Below are 15,109 nucleotides of genomic sequence, written 5' to 3' on the forward strand. Positions count from 1 at the left end.
ACTGGGAGTCCTTTTCTGTTTCACTGCTGTCTGGTTGCTGGTTTTTTTTTTTCATTGCGTCCCATCCCCAAAGGCAGTCCAACTTGGCAGGAGGCAAGGATCAACTTTCCCTTCCAAGGGCAGGGATCTGGGCCCCATCTAAAGGTGTGCAAATACCTCATGGAAGACTTATTGATTTTTAATATCTAGCTCAGGAAAAGGTATCACCTTCAGATTTTCCCTGGGGAAGATCTGCAATGTTAGTAGCTTGAATAAATGGCATCTTAGAAGCTTGAATAGCAAGCATTACAGTGTCTGTCTCGTGCTCCAGGCACCACTAACAAGCATGGCAGGAATTGTAGAATTAAGCATACAATATGATACTATAATGATGAGCACACTTCAGTTAGTAGATTTTAATAAGATTTTAATAATACTGGTAAAATGCCAAATTGCATAATGACTGAAAATACAGAATACAAAAACCTTGGAGACGATAAAAGTTCAGCAAAATATAATGCTTTATTTTTTTTTTAAAGAGAGCAAGTAATGCTCTCCAAGAGAAGAAAGTCATTTCTAAACAAAGGTACTAAACATAGCTAATAAAAAATTAAATTAGATAAAAGACAAGGTGCACTGACATGCATTCCCAAGCCTCGTGCTGATTAGTGAGGCTGTTTGGTTAAGCAATATTTTTGAAGACAAAGGCAATGAGCCAGTTTGATTAAATACGCCCAAGTCACCACTCTAGCTAGAACAGGCTGCCTCCAAGTGGGCTCAATGCTTTTATTTTAAATTCGATCTCATTTTAGAGAGTAGCCCAGGTGCTGAACAATGGTGGTCTTTGAGAGGACAAGCAGAACCCAGCCTTGGTGAGGAGACAGTTTTGAGCAGACAAGAAGGGGAAGGAAAAAGAACAATGGATTTGAAGTTATGGGTCAGAATGCCAACTCTGATACTTACTCCCTGGGTGAACCTCAGGGAGTCATTTCTCTTCTTCCTGCCTTGGTTGTCTCATCTGTTAAATGAAAGGTGAGACTAAGGTAGTACCTGAAGTCCCTTGAAACATGAAATCCTGTGAGTCCTTGACCTTAAACCTATGAACAACTAATAGTATTTTGAGGGTCAGGAACACATTATTCCACACAATCGACAGTTTATGGAACTCTGAAGAACAAGGTGAATTAAATGCAGCGTCTGACAAGAAGACGTAAAATGATTCACAAAAAAACAGCTGTTTCTGCTCAGATCTCGTGACTAAGGTAAATGATAACTGCATGGATCATCATCCAAGTAGGTGCTCAATCCATATTTACAGATATGGTGCGATGTCCTATGTCAGGATCTGACAGGACGAGCCAGCAAGTCTAAATATGTGACCATCATCTTTTTTTGTGACCTTCTCTCAACACTATTTTGCAGCTGCTGTAATTTGAGCCTCTGTTTTTAACAAGGGCACTTCCATGTTCTACTTCATTGGGACCAGATGTTCAACCCAGTGTGTCTGCTCATCCCCACTAAGAAGACAACAATAATTATTTATCTGTTCTTCTAGCACAAGTGAGCACACTGTATATTAGTGAAGGACCACTGATAAACTTAAGCAGTAAGATGGCGTAGTTTACCTAGGTAATCCCAACTGGCCCTAGTGATTAGGTATCAGGGTAACAGTAAGGCACTCTTATCACAGAGCCACAGATCATATAACCCCAACCAGATATTTTTACAGATGAGAAAACAGAGGCCGACAGATTAAGTCATTTGCTCCATTTGCAGTAGCTGGTAAATGGTAGAGTCAGAATTTGAACCTAGGTCCTCTGACTCCAAATCTGGCTCCTTTCACTGCCCTATTTTCTTCTAGGGAAGGAAGAAAAGAAACACTTCTACCCCAGCCTTGCTCATGCTATAGATGTTTCTCCATTTCAAATCACAAATCAATAGTTTAAATAGATGTAGATTCCATGTGACCAGAGAGACAGTAAGGAAGATTTGAGGCTTTATATTCTTTAGATGCCTACTTTTGCTGTACTGGCTATTAAAAAGTTATGGGTAATTTCGAGATGAAAGGCATTAGCAGCTTCTTAGAGGAGGATAATCCCAATCTTCTAGAGTTTTAATGAGATGTAACTCACTAAGGCTTCTGACTCGGTTGACTGTTAATTGAATCAAAGTCAATGACAATCTTGCTGTACTTGGGTGTGAATTTCCTAAACATAAAAAAAGAAGAAGAAAAATATAAAGATGGTTATCTCATGGGTAGTTTAAAATAATTTGTTTACTTTGGCTTAACCAACATTTTCTGTAAGAAAAAAAATGCCCTATGTTTCGCTTGAAATTTTCTGAGCCAATTAGAGTGCACCATACTGAGAGAAATATGGACAAAAAAGATGAAGACAAAAAGACACGGGGTTGCTTAGGTTGTATGTTCTTTAACTTTTGGAGTTCATGAATTATCAGAGTCAAAGAATTTCTAACAAGTGAGCTATAGGACAACATCAGATACTGGCTTTCCCCCCAAATTTATCACATTTTCTGACAAATTTTTGCAGTAAATTTAGAAAGTATATTTCTGGTGGCTCAAGAGTCTTAAGTTTTATTTCACCTCTTGCATAGGGGCGGACAAATAAATAAACTTTTATTAGAAAGTTATTTAAAAATCATACTTGCAAGTATAAAATTAAAATGAGCCCCAAACACTTAAAAAAAATCAAATCTTTCCCAGCAATTAAAAAAAGAAAATATCTGGGGACTGCATTTATTTCTTTGGATCAACCAGCAAACAAAGAATTATGCAAATAATACGGAGTTAAAGTCTCATAAGGCACTGTACTTTAATTCAGGAGATTCATTAAGCATAGCCCATATCCCCGACCATTAGTGTAATGGGTAAAGACCTTGAGTCATTATCTTAAGCCAACTGTTGATCATGCCGCTCACCATTATAAACCATCCCGGGCATCAGACCCACTTCCTTGAGATTTGCCATCTCAGAAAAGACACAACTAACTCTTCCCCAGGAATCTAGGTGGCTAATCTAGTTTGCACGTAAAACATCTTATATTCCTCTTTTGCCCGGCCAACATGATGATCAAAATCCAAATAGCTTTTGAAGGCAAGAAATCACTGAATTACTTCAAACCTCAATTTGAAATACTGCTGTAGGAATTCCTGGGTGTCCCAACCTGGCAGGCTGCTTTCATCCTAAGTTTTCTATGCTACATTTGTTAGATTTGCAAAATTTAAGGTCTTATGTTAATATTGTAAAACTCTGTGAATTTTTAAATCTCCCCCTCCTGGAATAATTAGTCGAAGCCTTAGAAAGTTACTGGCATTGAAATCTGTTAAACAGATCGCCTTCAGATGCTCCTGTCACTGCTTTTAAAAATCTATTCTTTCGATGACACTGCTCAGATTCTCATTACACTGACAGTGTTTCCATCATTTCAAAAGCCCCAACAAAGCAAAAGCCAGGTAACCCAGAGAGGAATTAGCGAGCATACTCCAATGTTGATGTAAGTCAGATAAACTTCTTCTTTAGAAACAGAGATTTTTCAAAACTCAGACAGACAAAATAAAAGCCCCACATCCATCAAAAGTTTGTCCTTTTTACCTGAATTTAATCCCGGCCAAGTCGAACATGAGTCTTGCAGCTGTGGTTTCATCACTATCATGGTATTTATCAGATATAAAAATAACTTCTTTTATACCTTAAGAGATAATGTGGAAAAGTCTTTTAGGAAATGCAGATACAGATAATATAGACTTATAGAAATAGATGGAGTCCTTGTAGTGTTTGCTTAATTACACTTTGTTAAGGCGAGCTTACAGAAAATTCCAATTCTCACTAAAACAAAGCCCTATCTTCTATTCTGACAAAGAAAAGGACAATTAGTATATATTTTGCCCAATAACCAACTTAGATTCCCACCTCTACCCCACTAATGTGAAATGGAAACTTATTAAAACATTTAAGGCTTAACATGACAACTGAATTTTAGGTATAGGATTGAAGATTTAGAGCTGAAAGGGACCTCAGAGGTCAGCTTTCGTCCAACTCCCTCGTTTTATGGATGAGAAGAACTGAGGTCTGACACAAGCAGGCACACTCTATATTAAGGAAGGACCATGGCTAACCTGAAGCAATAAGATCGTGTAGACGCAGAATCTACCTAGGAAATCCCAAGCAGCCCCAATGGTTGGGTACCAGGGTTACACTAAGTTAACAAAGGGACTTGTCCAACAGGTAATAAGCAGTTTACCCAGGATTTGAACTAAATTGGCTTCAACTCTGGACAGTCAAAGACATGGTGGATAGGTAGTTAGTGATGTCAGGAAGAGCTAGGTTCAAATCATGCCTCTGATTCTGTTATTTGTCCTTTGTTTTAGAAAAGGACCAATGATGTCACAGGGTGATGTCTTGACTCATGAGTGAAGTGCATTTAAGTGAGGTAGAGTTGCACAAAGTCTTCTGCCTCGCTCTCTCTTCCAGAGTCAAAGTCCAGTGGAGAGACAAAAGTCAAGATGACTGGTGATGGCCTGCGATGCAGCGGATGACCTTAGCATCTTTGATGTCTGACCAAGCTCTAAGGGCTCCATAGAGCCTGCTTCAGCCGTCTTCATGGCCATTGGAACATATTGTTCTCATCCATACATTCCACCGGGGAACTCTTCAATTCTGGGGTAGATAGCCCACAACTCACCAATGCATTTGAGGCCCATCAGCTACCCTTAACCTGGGTTAGCCCAGCTGCTGAGATGGTTTACTGGAATACGGCCACTGTACTTGGTACAGCTTCACAGGCGAACACCAGAAGTGGAAAGCACCTCTGAAAAGGGCTCAGCAGTCCTCGCACCAGAGGTGTCGGTCCTCCCCGAACACCTATACACCTCTGCCTTAACCCACCGTGTCTGTGTGACCCTGGGCAAATCACTTAACATCTCTCTCTCAATTTCCACTTTTTAAAAATGAGGGGATTAGACTCAATGGCCTCTAAGGTTCCTTCCGGGTCTAAATCTATGAACTGTACATTCACAAGTTATAACTGAAGATGCTACTTTGGGGAAAGGACTGGAGAGGACCTGGAAAATTTAGAGCAGGGGTTCTTAACATGGGGTCTGTAAACTCCAGTTTAAAAAATATTTTGATAACTGAATTTCAATGTAACTACTTTTCTTTGTAATCCTATGTATTTTATCTTCTGCTTTTAAAAACATCATTCTGAGGACTCTGTAAGCATCACCAGGCCACCAGAGAGGTTCATGACTCAAAAAAGTTTAAGAGTTTCTGATTTAGAAATAAGTGCCAAAATATTTTCAATTCCAATGTTTTATAGTTTGAGAGGTGTGGGCGTGTTTATTTCAAACTAGTTCCTTGAAAGCAAAGACAGCATGTACTTGTCCTCAACCCCTTCTGACAATTCTGAGCTGGAAAGTTACCCCACCTGGGCTAGCATGCTCCCCCCTTTTTCCTACACCTCCCTACCCATACATAAACAAGACTGTGCTTGTTTTGATTTTTGCTTTTTTTCCATTGTTCCCTCTGGAGTATGCAGTCTGGGGAAAATAAAACCCAAGTGAGAGCACAAAAGGAGACCAGAAAGGTATTTTTACAAGAGCCCTTCAACATGAGGCTTTTGATTTCAATACCCCCACACTCGATCTGTTCAGAACCGCATGGAGGCACATGATAAACAGGCCCTTTAAGCCACACATCTGGCCAACATGATAAGTGTTTAGGACTCAAGCCGAGAGTTTTATGGAGATAAAGTATACTGTAGTTAGCTCAATACTTGGATATCATAGTCTGAAGGAGAAATGTTCCAAGCAGCACCTCTGCTGCAAGAACACAGATTTATAGCAATTGTAATAAGAGGAAAAATTAAAGGTGGATCACATAAGTCTTATGACATTTCTGAACAAAGATATTTTAAAATCTTCCAATATCTACCCTACATTACATACAAATTAAAATTTCATGGAGAAGCTCCCAACTGACCTTGTTTCAGACAGAAGTTCATTTCCCCCCCCTAATCTATGCATAATATGTCAGAGTACAGTAAATTGACAGTAATTATATTCAATGCCGGTGTTGTTCTTTGGCAGCTCCGCAGTTTAAGAAGTTGCAAACCTAAATTAAAAACACGCTAAGAATCACAGAGGATACAATTAGTCTTAGAATACCTGGCACCATTCAAACACAAAACACGGGAAATCTCCAGCAAAGTTGATAGTGCAATTAATTTAGATCTAAACAACAGCAATTTAAAATCAAATACATCTGTGATGAGGCACTCAGGAGCAGACAGCGATGCAAATGTGACAAATCAGCCTGGCGCCAGCACTCACCTGCCTGGATGATGAGTTTAGCACATTCATTACATGGGAACAGGGCAACATACATGGTGCAACCCTTCACATCTGCCGAGTTTTTGTTCATAATGGCATTCAGTTCAGCGTGGCACACTGCATGAAGAGAGAGGAAAAAGAATATTCCAGGTCATGAAGAATGTATCGCTATTGAGGAAGTTCTTTTAATTGTATCCTATACGAGAACACCTGAATGATAAAGATTACACTTTTCAAAAATCAGCAAATAGAGACATCCCAGGATCACCAAATGAAGGCTAAGCGGTCTGACCAGTTTGATAATTAGCAACAAAATCATTAGCCACAGTGGCAAAGGCTGGTTTTATGTGCCCAGAGCAGATACCAAGGCCCAAGGCCAAGTATCTTTACCTACCCTAAGTGTTGTAATAACCCATGGCTTCACAACACCCTAGAGAACCCAAATGTCTATGGAAAATGGCTCCTTTGTGCACTTACATGCGTATGTAAGAACATCATTATGGTCAAGAGTATGAGGTACAGTTTTTTTTTTAAACAAATAAATTGAGGAAGTAAAGCTAAGCATTTCTCTCTTGAGGAACTGTGTTCACCTCCCAGGTGACTCATCCTAGAAACACTTAAAAGACATCCAAGAATCATAAGAATGTACAACAAACAGCTCAGCTGAGTAAATACACATTTCTTTTTCCTCAAAAATAGAATGGAATAAAAAGGAGAAAAATAAGGGGGAGATGGTCCACATAAAGGCTACATTTTCATCTCAAATGAGATTGTATAACACCTGTGCATGTTCTAGAGTTGGTCAAAGGAGTCTCTCTTTAAGGGCCTATATCAGGGATAAATTCAATGATGATGAAAATCTAAGTTCTTTACCAACTGAACAGCCCTTGAAGGTTTCACTAGTTTTTGTCTTCTGCATTAGACTGTGATCTCTTTGAAGGTATGGACTGTATCCTTTGTATCCCTAGAACTTAGTAGAATGCCTGGCACATAGCAGGCACTTAATAAATGTTCTCCTATTGACCATCTGACATTTCTGTCAATGTACCTGAATGACACTTAACCAGATCTAATCCATCTTTCAAGGTCTAGCTCAAGTCCAACTTTTCCTCCATCAAGCCTTTTTCCCCCTTCTCTGAACGTATAGCACTTGTCTATATGATTCACTTGGCACTTAATTATCTAATCCTCTGCTAAACTTTTTAACTTTAATTTTAAAAAAAATTAAAGTTTAAAAAACATTAAGTTAAAAAAATTAACCTAAATGACTGATTTATTTCATTGCATTACCTTAATTACCTAATATATCCCTCCCCTATTCACCAAGAGAACCATTCCTTATTCAAAAAAAAAAAAAATTAAGAAAAAATGCACTTCAGGAAAGCTAATCAAACAATTCCCAACAAAATAAAGTGTTCTATGCCCATAGGCCTCCACTTGAGCTAAGCAAGAAGATACATACTCCTATCTCTTCTTTGGTGCCAAGCTTGGCCATTATAATTACATAGATTTTTGTTTCAATTGTTCTATTTGTTGACATTTATATTACTGTAGTCCATGTGTATATTGTTTTCTAGATTCTGCTAACTCATTCCACATCAGTTCATGCGAGTCTTGCTGATGGGGCTACTGCTACTGACGGGATATAGACTCTGGGAACCCCCTTGAGCTCTCCCTGAATTCTTTCCACTTGATCTGGTTTTTCAAGCCCAAATCTTGTTGTCTGCTACCTCGTGGTCTGGTTACCTTCATTTCCCACCCTTGAGCGTATCAAAATATCTATACCCAAGTTGTTACCCTAGCCCTCCATTGTCTGTCATCTCCAGGTAGCCTTCAGCTATTTCCCAATCATAATCCCATTCCTGGAGTCTGACCTCAACCCAGCCCCCCAGTTCCATCAAGACTCTCCCTAAACCCCTGCTCCCATTACCCCAGACTACTTGACCACCCTCCACAACCTTTCTGTATATAAGATCCATCTTGCCTCCATGAAGGTGCTCAGATTCAATCTAGCTCAGCTCAGATTAATCTGGCCCACTGGCATTAGCGTCACAAATACTCAGGCTCCCTAACAATCTACCCAATATGGTGAATCTTTAATAAACTTTGTTTTTCTTTAGCTGTAAGAAGGTTTGGGTCGAATTCATTTGGCAGGACCTGGCGTATTGGTATTTTGGGGTCCCTAGCACCCCTAAAACCTCAACATATAGTTCCCTGACCTCACATTCCCATGTTTTTCTTCTTCCTATCATTTCTTAAGATGCAGTAATATTCTACTGCATTAAGGTTCCATGATTTCTTTAGCTGTTCCCCAAATGATAAGTGTCTGATTAGTTTAGTTTTTTTGCCCTACCAAAAGTGGTACCATAAGCATTCTGATGAAAGTGGGCCCCTTCTATTTCTGACCTCACTGAGGTATATGCATAGCAACTATTCCTTAATGTTTGATACATTTATAACTTGTCTCTTCAAATAAAAAGTAAGGCATCTACTGCGACTCCTTTCTGTATTCCTCATAATGCCTAATATGGGCTTACACACATAGAAAATATTAAATAAATACTTGTTGCATGAAGGAGGGTGTACCTCTTTCCCTGAAAAGAAACAAAACTTGACACAAGTGGCCCCTGGGCCAAGGCTGAAGCTGCACTTCCTAGGACGAAGCTTCCTGGTGGCCATATCAAAGTGGTCACCTGTAACCAGAATGGCCTTTGTTTTCTTTGAGTGACTCAATTTATCTCAGTGAGCTTTACTAGCTGCTAAGCCCCAGGCCCAAACCCCATTAGGTGTTAACATAATCCATGTGGATGTGAACCTCCCAGGGTCCTAAGCGGAGGGGCCAACTCAAGAACCAATCACCAGAGCCTGAGCTCTGGTGATTCAGATGACGTTTGATGATGTCTGAAGCCCTATAAAGGAGGACAGAGGCATTTGTGCAGGGCTCTGGAGATGGTGTTGATGAGCAGACTCCGGGCAGCTGTAGCTAAGGAGCCCTCCAGCTTGTAAACCCGGATGCTGAGACTTTGTTGAACTCTGGTAACTAGGTGTTGGGATTTGAATCAGACAAAGTCTGTCTGTTGATGTTTGTAATTTGTTTGCATTTTGTTCTGAAGTTCAGGGTGCTGGCTTTTTCCCCTGAACTAAGTGAATGATATTTGTATGCTGAATTAAAAGTAAGCTTGTCAACCCCTTCACCTTGCTTTCCTTAATTAAGCAGATCAAAAGAACCTGTGCTGTTGGCAGCTTTCTGGGTGCTGGCTGTGGGTGAATCTTATACCCCCACAGAAGCTGCTAGCTGGATTGTTCAAACATCACCTGAGGACATAAAAAGGCCCAGCGATGTGGGAATCCTTTGGTTACTGGCACTGGAGTCACTTCACTCTGCCTATACTCATTTCCACATGAAGATGAGAGGCTCTATCTACCCCAATATCTGTTTTGTGCTATGGCTAAGCCAACTCCCTTTTGTTAACTGTTCCAAAATGGAAGAGGGGGCTGACCTGAGTTGGACTGACTTGTAACTCAATCCTCTTTCCTTTCTTCTATGTGAAGCCTTCTTAATCCTCCCAGATGTTATGTGTGTGCATACCTATATATTTACATATATGTAAATGTTCCAATTCAGCCTTTTAATGGCTATTCTGCACAACTGGAGTGCTCTCACTCCTCACCTCCTGGCTTTCTGGATCTCATTCAAGATTCAGCTCATCTTCCACCTTATACATGAGGCCTTTAGCCATCCCTCCACTATATACATAGTTATTTGTATATTGCCTCCTCCATTAGACTGTAAGCTCCTCAAGGGCAGAGGTGTATGTTTCTGCCTTTCTTTGTATCCTCAAAACTCACATACTTTTATAAATGCACACTGACTGCCTGCCTGCCAGCCTGATAAAGGCTTACTGACTGATGGATTGAATAAAGATTTACATTGCAACTGCCCAGAAACATCTGAAAAAAGAAGTAAAGGTTTCATTTCCAAAAGGAAAGGGGGGCTCCATCTCAACATGCCCTCCTCCTAAGAAATGCCCAGAGCACAATCATCCCCCACCCAAGACCAAGAAGTTTTGTGCAGGGACTACACATTGCTTGTAGTTAGAAACAATTAAATGTAATTGTCTCTTTTATGGCCCCCTGGAGGGCAGAGCCCAGCCTGCTCTGCTCTTTGGAACTCCCTCGGAGCCTAATGCAAAGCCATCAACACAATGGGTGTTAAATATTTATTGAATGAATAAGGGAAGAGATGAGGGCCCCAATTATTGATGGTGAAAGTTTAGATTTCCTAAATCCAAATGTCAAAGCCATGTTCCCTCAACGAACCAAATACATTTTGGGTTACTTTCTATTCAGAACATCAAACAGATTACGGACACAATCACATTCTCCTGTTCTGAATCACCAGAAGAAATTGTTGCACTGACTACAACAACAACAGTCTTCCCTTAATTCACAGTAGGCAGTTTGGGGCAAAATTTAACATTTCTACGTCCTGACTCATTAATGGAAATTACCATATGAAACAGATCCTCCCAGCTCAAGCAGCATTTTACAATTCTGCATAGAAAGAAAGGGTGGTTTATGGGCGATAATGCAGAGAATTATAAACAGGCTTCCTTTCACTTAGCCACAAAACAACCAGAGTTAAAATGTAAAACCCTCCCTATTGAGAACATGGTCGGCTGGGCAACGTGAAAACCTTGATCCTCAGAAATACATGAAACTACCTCCGTGGGACACGATGCCTCCCAGCTGTCTAAGTGAGCACCAAATCTGGAAGAAGGCGAAAAAGCTATCTTAATAAAGAGATACGGTACATGTCGTTTCATTCCAGGGTTGAGTCAACAGCACGTGAATCCCTCAAATCACATCATTCCTGGTCATTTCCTCTGTAATCTCTCTTGGGTTCTTGGGATCTCTGTAAAGAGAAGATGCAACCCTCTTCTTTCCATGGTGGGAGTGGGTGGAGACTACGGCCCAGGTTGTAGTTAACTGGTTTTTTTTTTCTTACGAGGTGAAGACTACCAGGGGTGGGGGCTATCTAGGATAGAACTGTGACTTTGAAAACAAAAAGCATCAATAAAATATTAGTTTTTTTTTAAATGTTAGGTAAGCTTTCTTCTTCACAGTTCCATCTTTCTAATGGGTTCAGTCTGAACTCCCAGGGTTACTGCCATCATGTCTTTCCACTGTGCACAAATTTCAACAGAACATAAGTTCTCTGAAGGCAGGAACTCTGTCATTTTCATTTTTGTATTCCTGGTGCCTTAAACAGTACAGGAGGTTAATGGATATTAGGTGAATTGAAATGAATTCCTGTAGTTATGGAACCGAGTTCTGTTGGAGCAAAAGGGCCATCTATATTGATCAAAGGGCAGCCAGGAGGTGCAATAGATAGTGTGCAGGGTCTACAAAGTCAGGAAGACACAAGTTCAAATGCAGCCTCAGACACTTGTTAGCTGTGTGACCCTGGGCAAATCCTGATTGCCTCAGTTTCCTCATCTGTAAAATGACCTGGAGAAGGATATGGCAGATCAGTATCCTTGCCAAGAAAACTCCAAACGGGGTCATGAAGAGTCAGACACAACTCAAGCGGCTGATCAACGAGAGCATGTCGATCAAATGAACCTGGTAAGTGGGCTGAGAAGAGACGAGGAGCTGTTCTTTGTATACCCAGTAACTAGTACACAGTGCCCTGCACACAGTAGGAGCTTAATAAATGCTGGATTGGACCAGAAGACTCCCAAAGCTGCAAGTCCAACCCTCTGGTCCTATATTGCTGATTGTGCACTGGACAATGCAGCGGCCCATTCAATTCACCCGGATGTCCCATTAGCACCTCAGACTCGGCACATCTGAACCTCTTCCTCCTAAAACCAGTGTTACCTTGCAGTGGCTTTATTTCTACTGAGGATGATCCCATACTCCCCCCATCACCCAGGCTTGTGGCCATCCATCCTCATGGTACTCCGTATCCTCATGAGTAGAATATGCTCCAGACTCACTCGGCCTCCCTGGCTCCCTTCACAACTCCGCTCAAATTCCACCATTCGCAAAAAGCCTTTCCTAGCGACCTCCTAGTGACCACTCTGAAGTTACCTTGCATCTGCTCTGTGTAACTTTGAATGCACATGTTTGCGTGTCATCGCCCCCCATTTGAAGTTGACCTTTCCGAGGGCAGAGGCTGTGTTGTTGTCTTTCTTTGTATGCCCTGCATTTAGCAGAATACCTGGCACACAGTAAGTGCTTAATAAATGCTGGCTGACATGACTCCTCCAACCCTGAGTTTGCACTCTCATAGTGATTAGTAGTGAAAACAAATGTACACAATAGAGACCTGTTGTTTCATGTCCAATCCTCTTTTTCTGTTCTACTACGAATGTGCAAATGCCCTTTTTTGGTGTTTAAGTTTAAAATAAAATTTAAATTAAAAACAAGACCGGTGGCCCTCGTTTAGCCTTCCCACCAAATCCTTCTTTCTAATCTAAGTCTTGGTCTAGTCTTCAGCTCACTGGAAGAGCTGAAATAACAAACAGTTCTCTTGCCTGAGCACACACTGACCACTGATGCCCCTGCTTATCTCTGGAGGGCTCATCACCTCAGGAAAGTGTCTGTGTTTCTGGTGTTTACACTCCAAGAGACATTAGAACACCCACAACAGATCCACCAGACACTACAACAGTGTCTGGCCCTTGGTTGTTTGTTTAATCATTTTCAGTCACGTCCGACCCTTTGTGACCCCTTTTTTTGGGTTTTCTTGGCAAAGATACTAGAGTGGTTTGCCGTTTCCTTCTCCAGCTCATTTGACAGATGAGGAAACTGAGGCAAACAGACTTGCCCAGGGTCACACAGCTAGTAAGTGTCTGAAGCTGAATTTGAACTCAGCAAGATGAGTCTTTCTGACTCTAGGCCCAGCACTCTATCCACTGTGCCACCTTGCTGCCCTTTCTGGCGCTTAGATACTTAATAAATGTATCCTGAATTGCATCTATCTTGTCTTCTGACACCCTGCCCAACTTTTACCTTACATCCATAGCAGGTGTCACATATGTCTATCCCATCCCACATACACAGGCCCTAATAACGGCTTAACTGCCTCACCATAAAAGTTTCCTAATTGATCTCTGTTTCCAGTATCTCCTCCCCTTCCTAATCAATCCTCTGCTTATTTGCCAACATAACCCTCCTAAAGCACGGGTCGGAACATGCCACTCCTCTGATCCCCCAAATCCTCAGTGGCTTCTTTATGCCACTAAAACGCCAACCCCTCAGCCCTTCAAGGGCTCCCACCCTGCTTTCTGGCTAGCCCTCACTTACTCTGGCTGTTCCAGCTAAAATGGATTCCTGGCCACTGCCCAAATTCCACATACCCTCTCCCACCCCAGAGCATTTGCCCAAGCCTTCCCCTATGCCCGGAATGTACTGCATGTATTCCTCAGTTCTGGGTGTGATTCCTTAGGTTGGTTCTACACTGAGCTCAGATATTATCTCATACCTGGGAAGCCTTCCCTGATCCTTGCAGGCACCTTCAAATTATCCTGCTACGCTTTATCTCTCTCCGGGTTCTATCTCCAGAATCTAAGCTTCTTGTGGGCAGATGCTTTTTGCCTCCTTCTACCTCACATTCAATTCCATCCATGGCAGAAGGGTGGGTAGAGCTCTGGGCCTGGTTTCAGGGAGTCCTGAGTTCAAATCCAGTCTTAGACTGTGAGACCCTGGGCAAGTCACTCCACCTCTGTTTGCCTCAGTTTCCACGTAAAATGGAAATAATGAGCGCACCTACACTGCAGCATTGTTGTGAGGATTAAATGAGCTAATATTGGCTTAAAAGAAGAAAAGTGTTTAGCACAGTGCTTGGCACATAGTAGGTGACACTAAATCTCTTCTCATCCTTCCAGACATCTCTGCTAGCTTTGTCCTTGGTAGCCAGTCTCTATTTTAACTCTTTCTGGCATCAAGAATGGGGCAGCTAAATAGGTGGCACAGTGGATAGAGTGCCAGACCTGGAGTCAGGAAGACCTGAGTTCAAATCTGGCCTCAGACACTTACTATGTGACCCTGGGTATGTCACTTAACCCTCAGTTTCCTCTTCTGTTAAATGAGCAGGAAATGGCAAACCACTCCAGCACCTTTGCCAAGAAAATCCCAAACAGGGTCACAAAGAAGTGGGCGCAACTGAACAACAACAACAAGCATGAAGAATACCGTACTTGCTTGGCTCTCCCCCTTCCTCTCTGACTACTCTCCTATGTCAACTCTCTCCTCTCCCACCTCTGTGGGGATCTCCCAATGCACCATCCAAAGCTTTAATAGCATTTCTCCCCCTCTAGTCATCTGCTTGAAGAACTGGGCCTCCTCACTCAAGGCTCTCAAATCTTTATCTCTCATTCTGACTTGGCCTCCCCAGTCCCTTCTTTATGAGTGGCCAGCAGGAAATCTGCATCTCGAGGCCACTCCAGGGAAACTCAACAAATAAATATTCCCCTCCCCCCCAAAGCTAAGAAGTTAAGGAAGAGACTTATCTTCCTATTTTGCTAAGCAACCTTAATTCTCTGTTGGAATCCCCAAGTATCGCTGTGGTAGGTATTGTAAACAAGCCTGATGACAAAAACCAAGCAGATGAAAGTGACTTTCCTAGTGATCTTAAGAAAAATGCAGGCTCTTTGTATCCTCAGGAGGCGTGCTGGTCAAGTGTGCCAAAGAAGGCACAACATCCTTGCAATATTCATGAGATCCTTTAAATCTGCAAAAATATGACCAATTACTAAAGCATTTTAGCTCCAATTCT

General features: G+C 41.6%; 1 protein-coding gene across 1 annotated transcript in view; it reads right to left on the reverse strand.

The window, feature by feature from the left end:
- Positions 1-479: 479 nt before the first annotated feature.
- Positions 480-15,109, reverse strand: part of DCTD (dCMP deaminase) — a 39,616-nt gene continuing 24,986 nt past the window's right edge. The window contains exons 4-6 of the mRNA XM_036762498.1: positions 6,325-6,441; positions 3,590-3,686; positions 480-2,186 (exon numbers count right to left, since the gene is read on the reverse strand). Coding sequence (XP_036618393.1) covers positions 2,111-2,186; positions 3,590-3,686; positions 6,325-6,441 — 290 coding nt within the window. The 3' untranslated portion in view covers positions 480-2,110. The remainder of the gene's footprint in view (positions 2,187-3,589; positions 3,687-6,324; positions 6,442-15,109) is intronic.

Source organism: Trichosurus vulpecula, chromosome 6 (genome assembly GCF_011100635.1).
Source record: "Trichosurus vulpecula isolate mTriVul1 chromosome 6, mTriVul1.pri, whole genome shotgun sequence".
NCBI classification, from domain to species: domain Eukaryota; kingdom Metazoa; phylum Chordata; class Mammalia; order Diprotodontia; family Phalangeridae; genus Trichosurus; species Trichosurus vulpecula.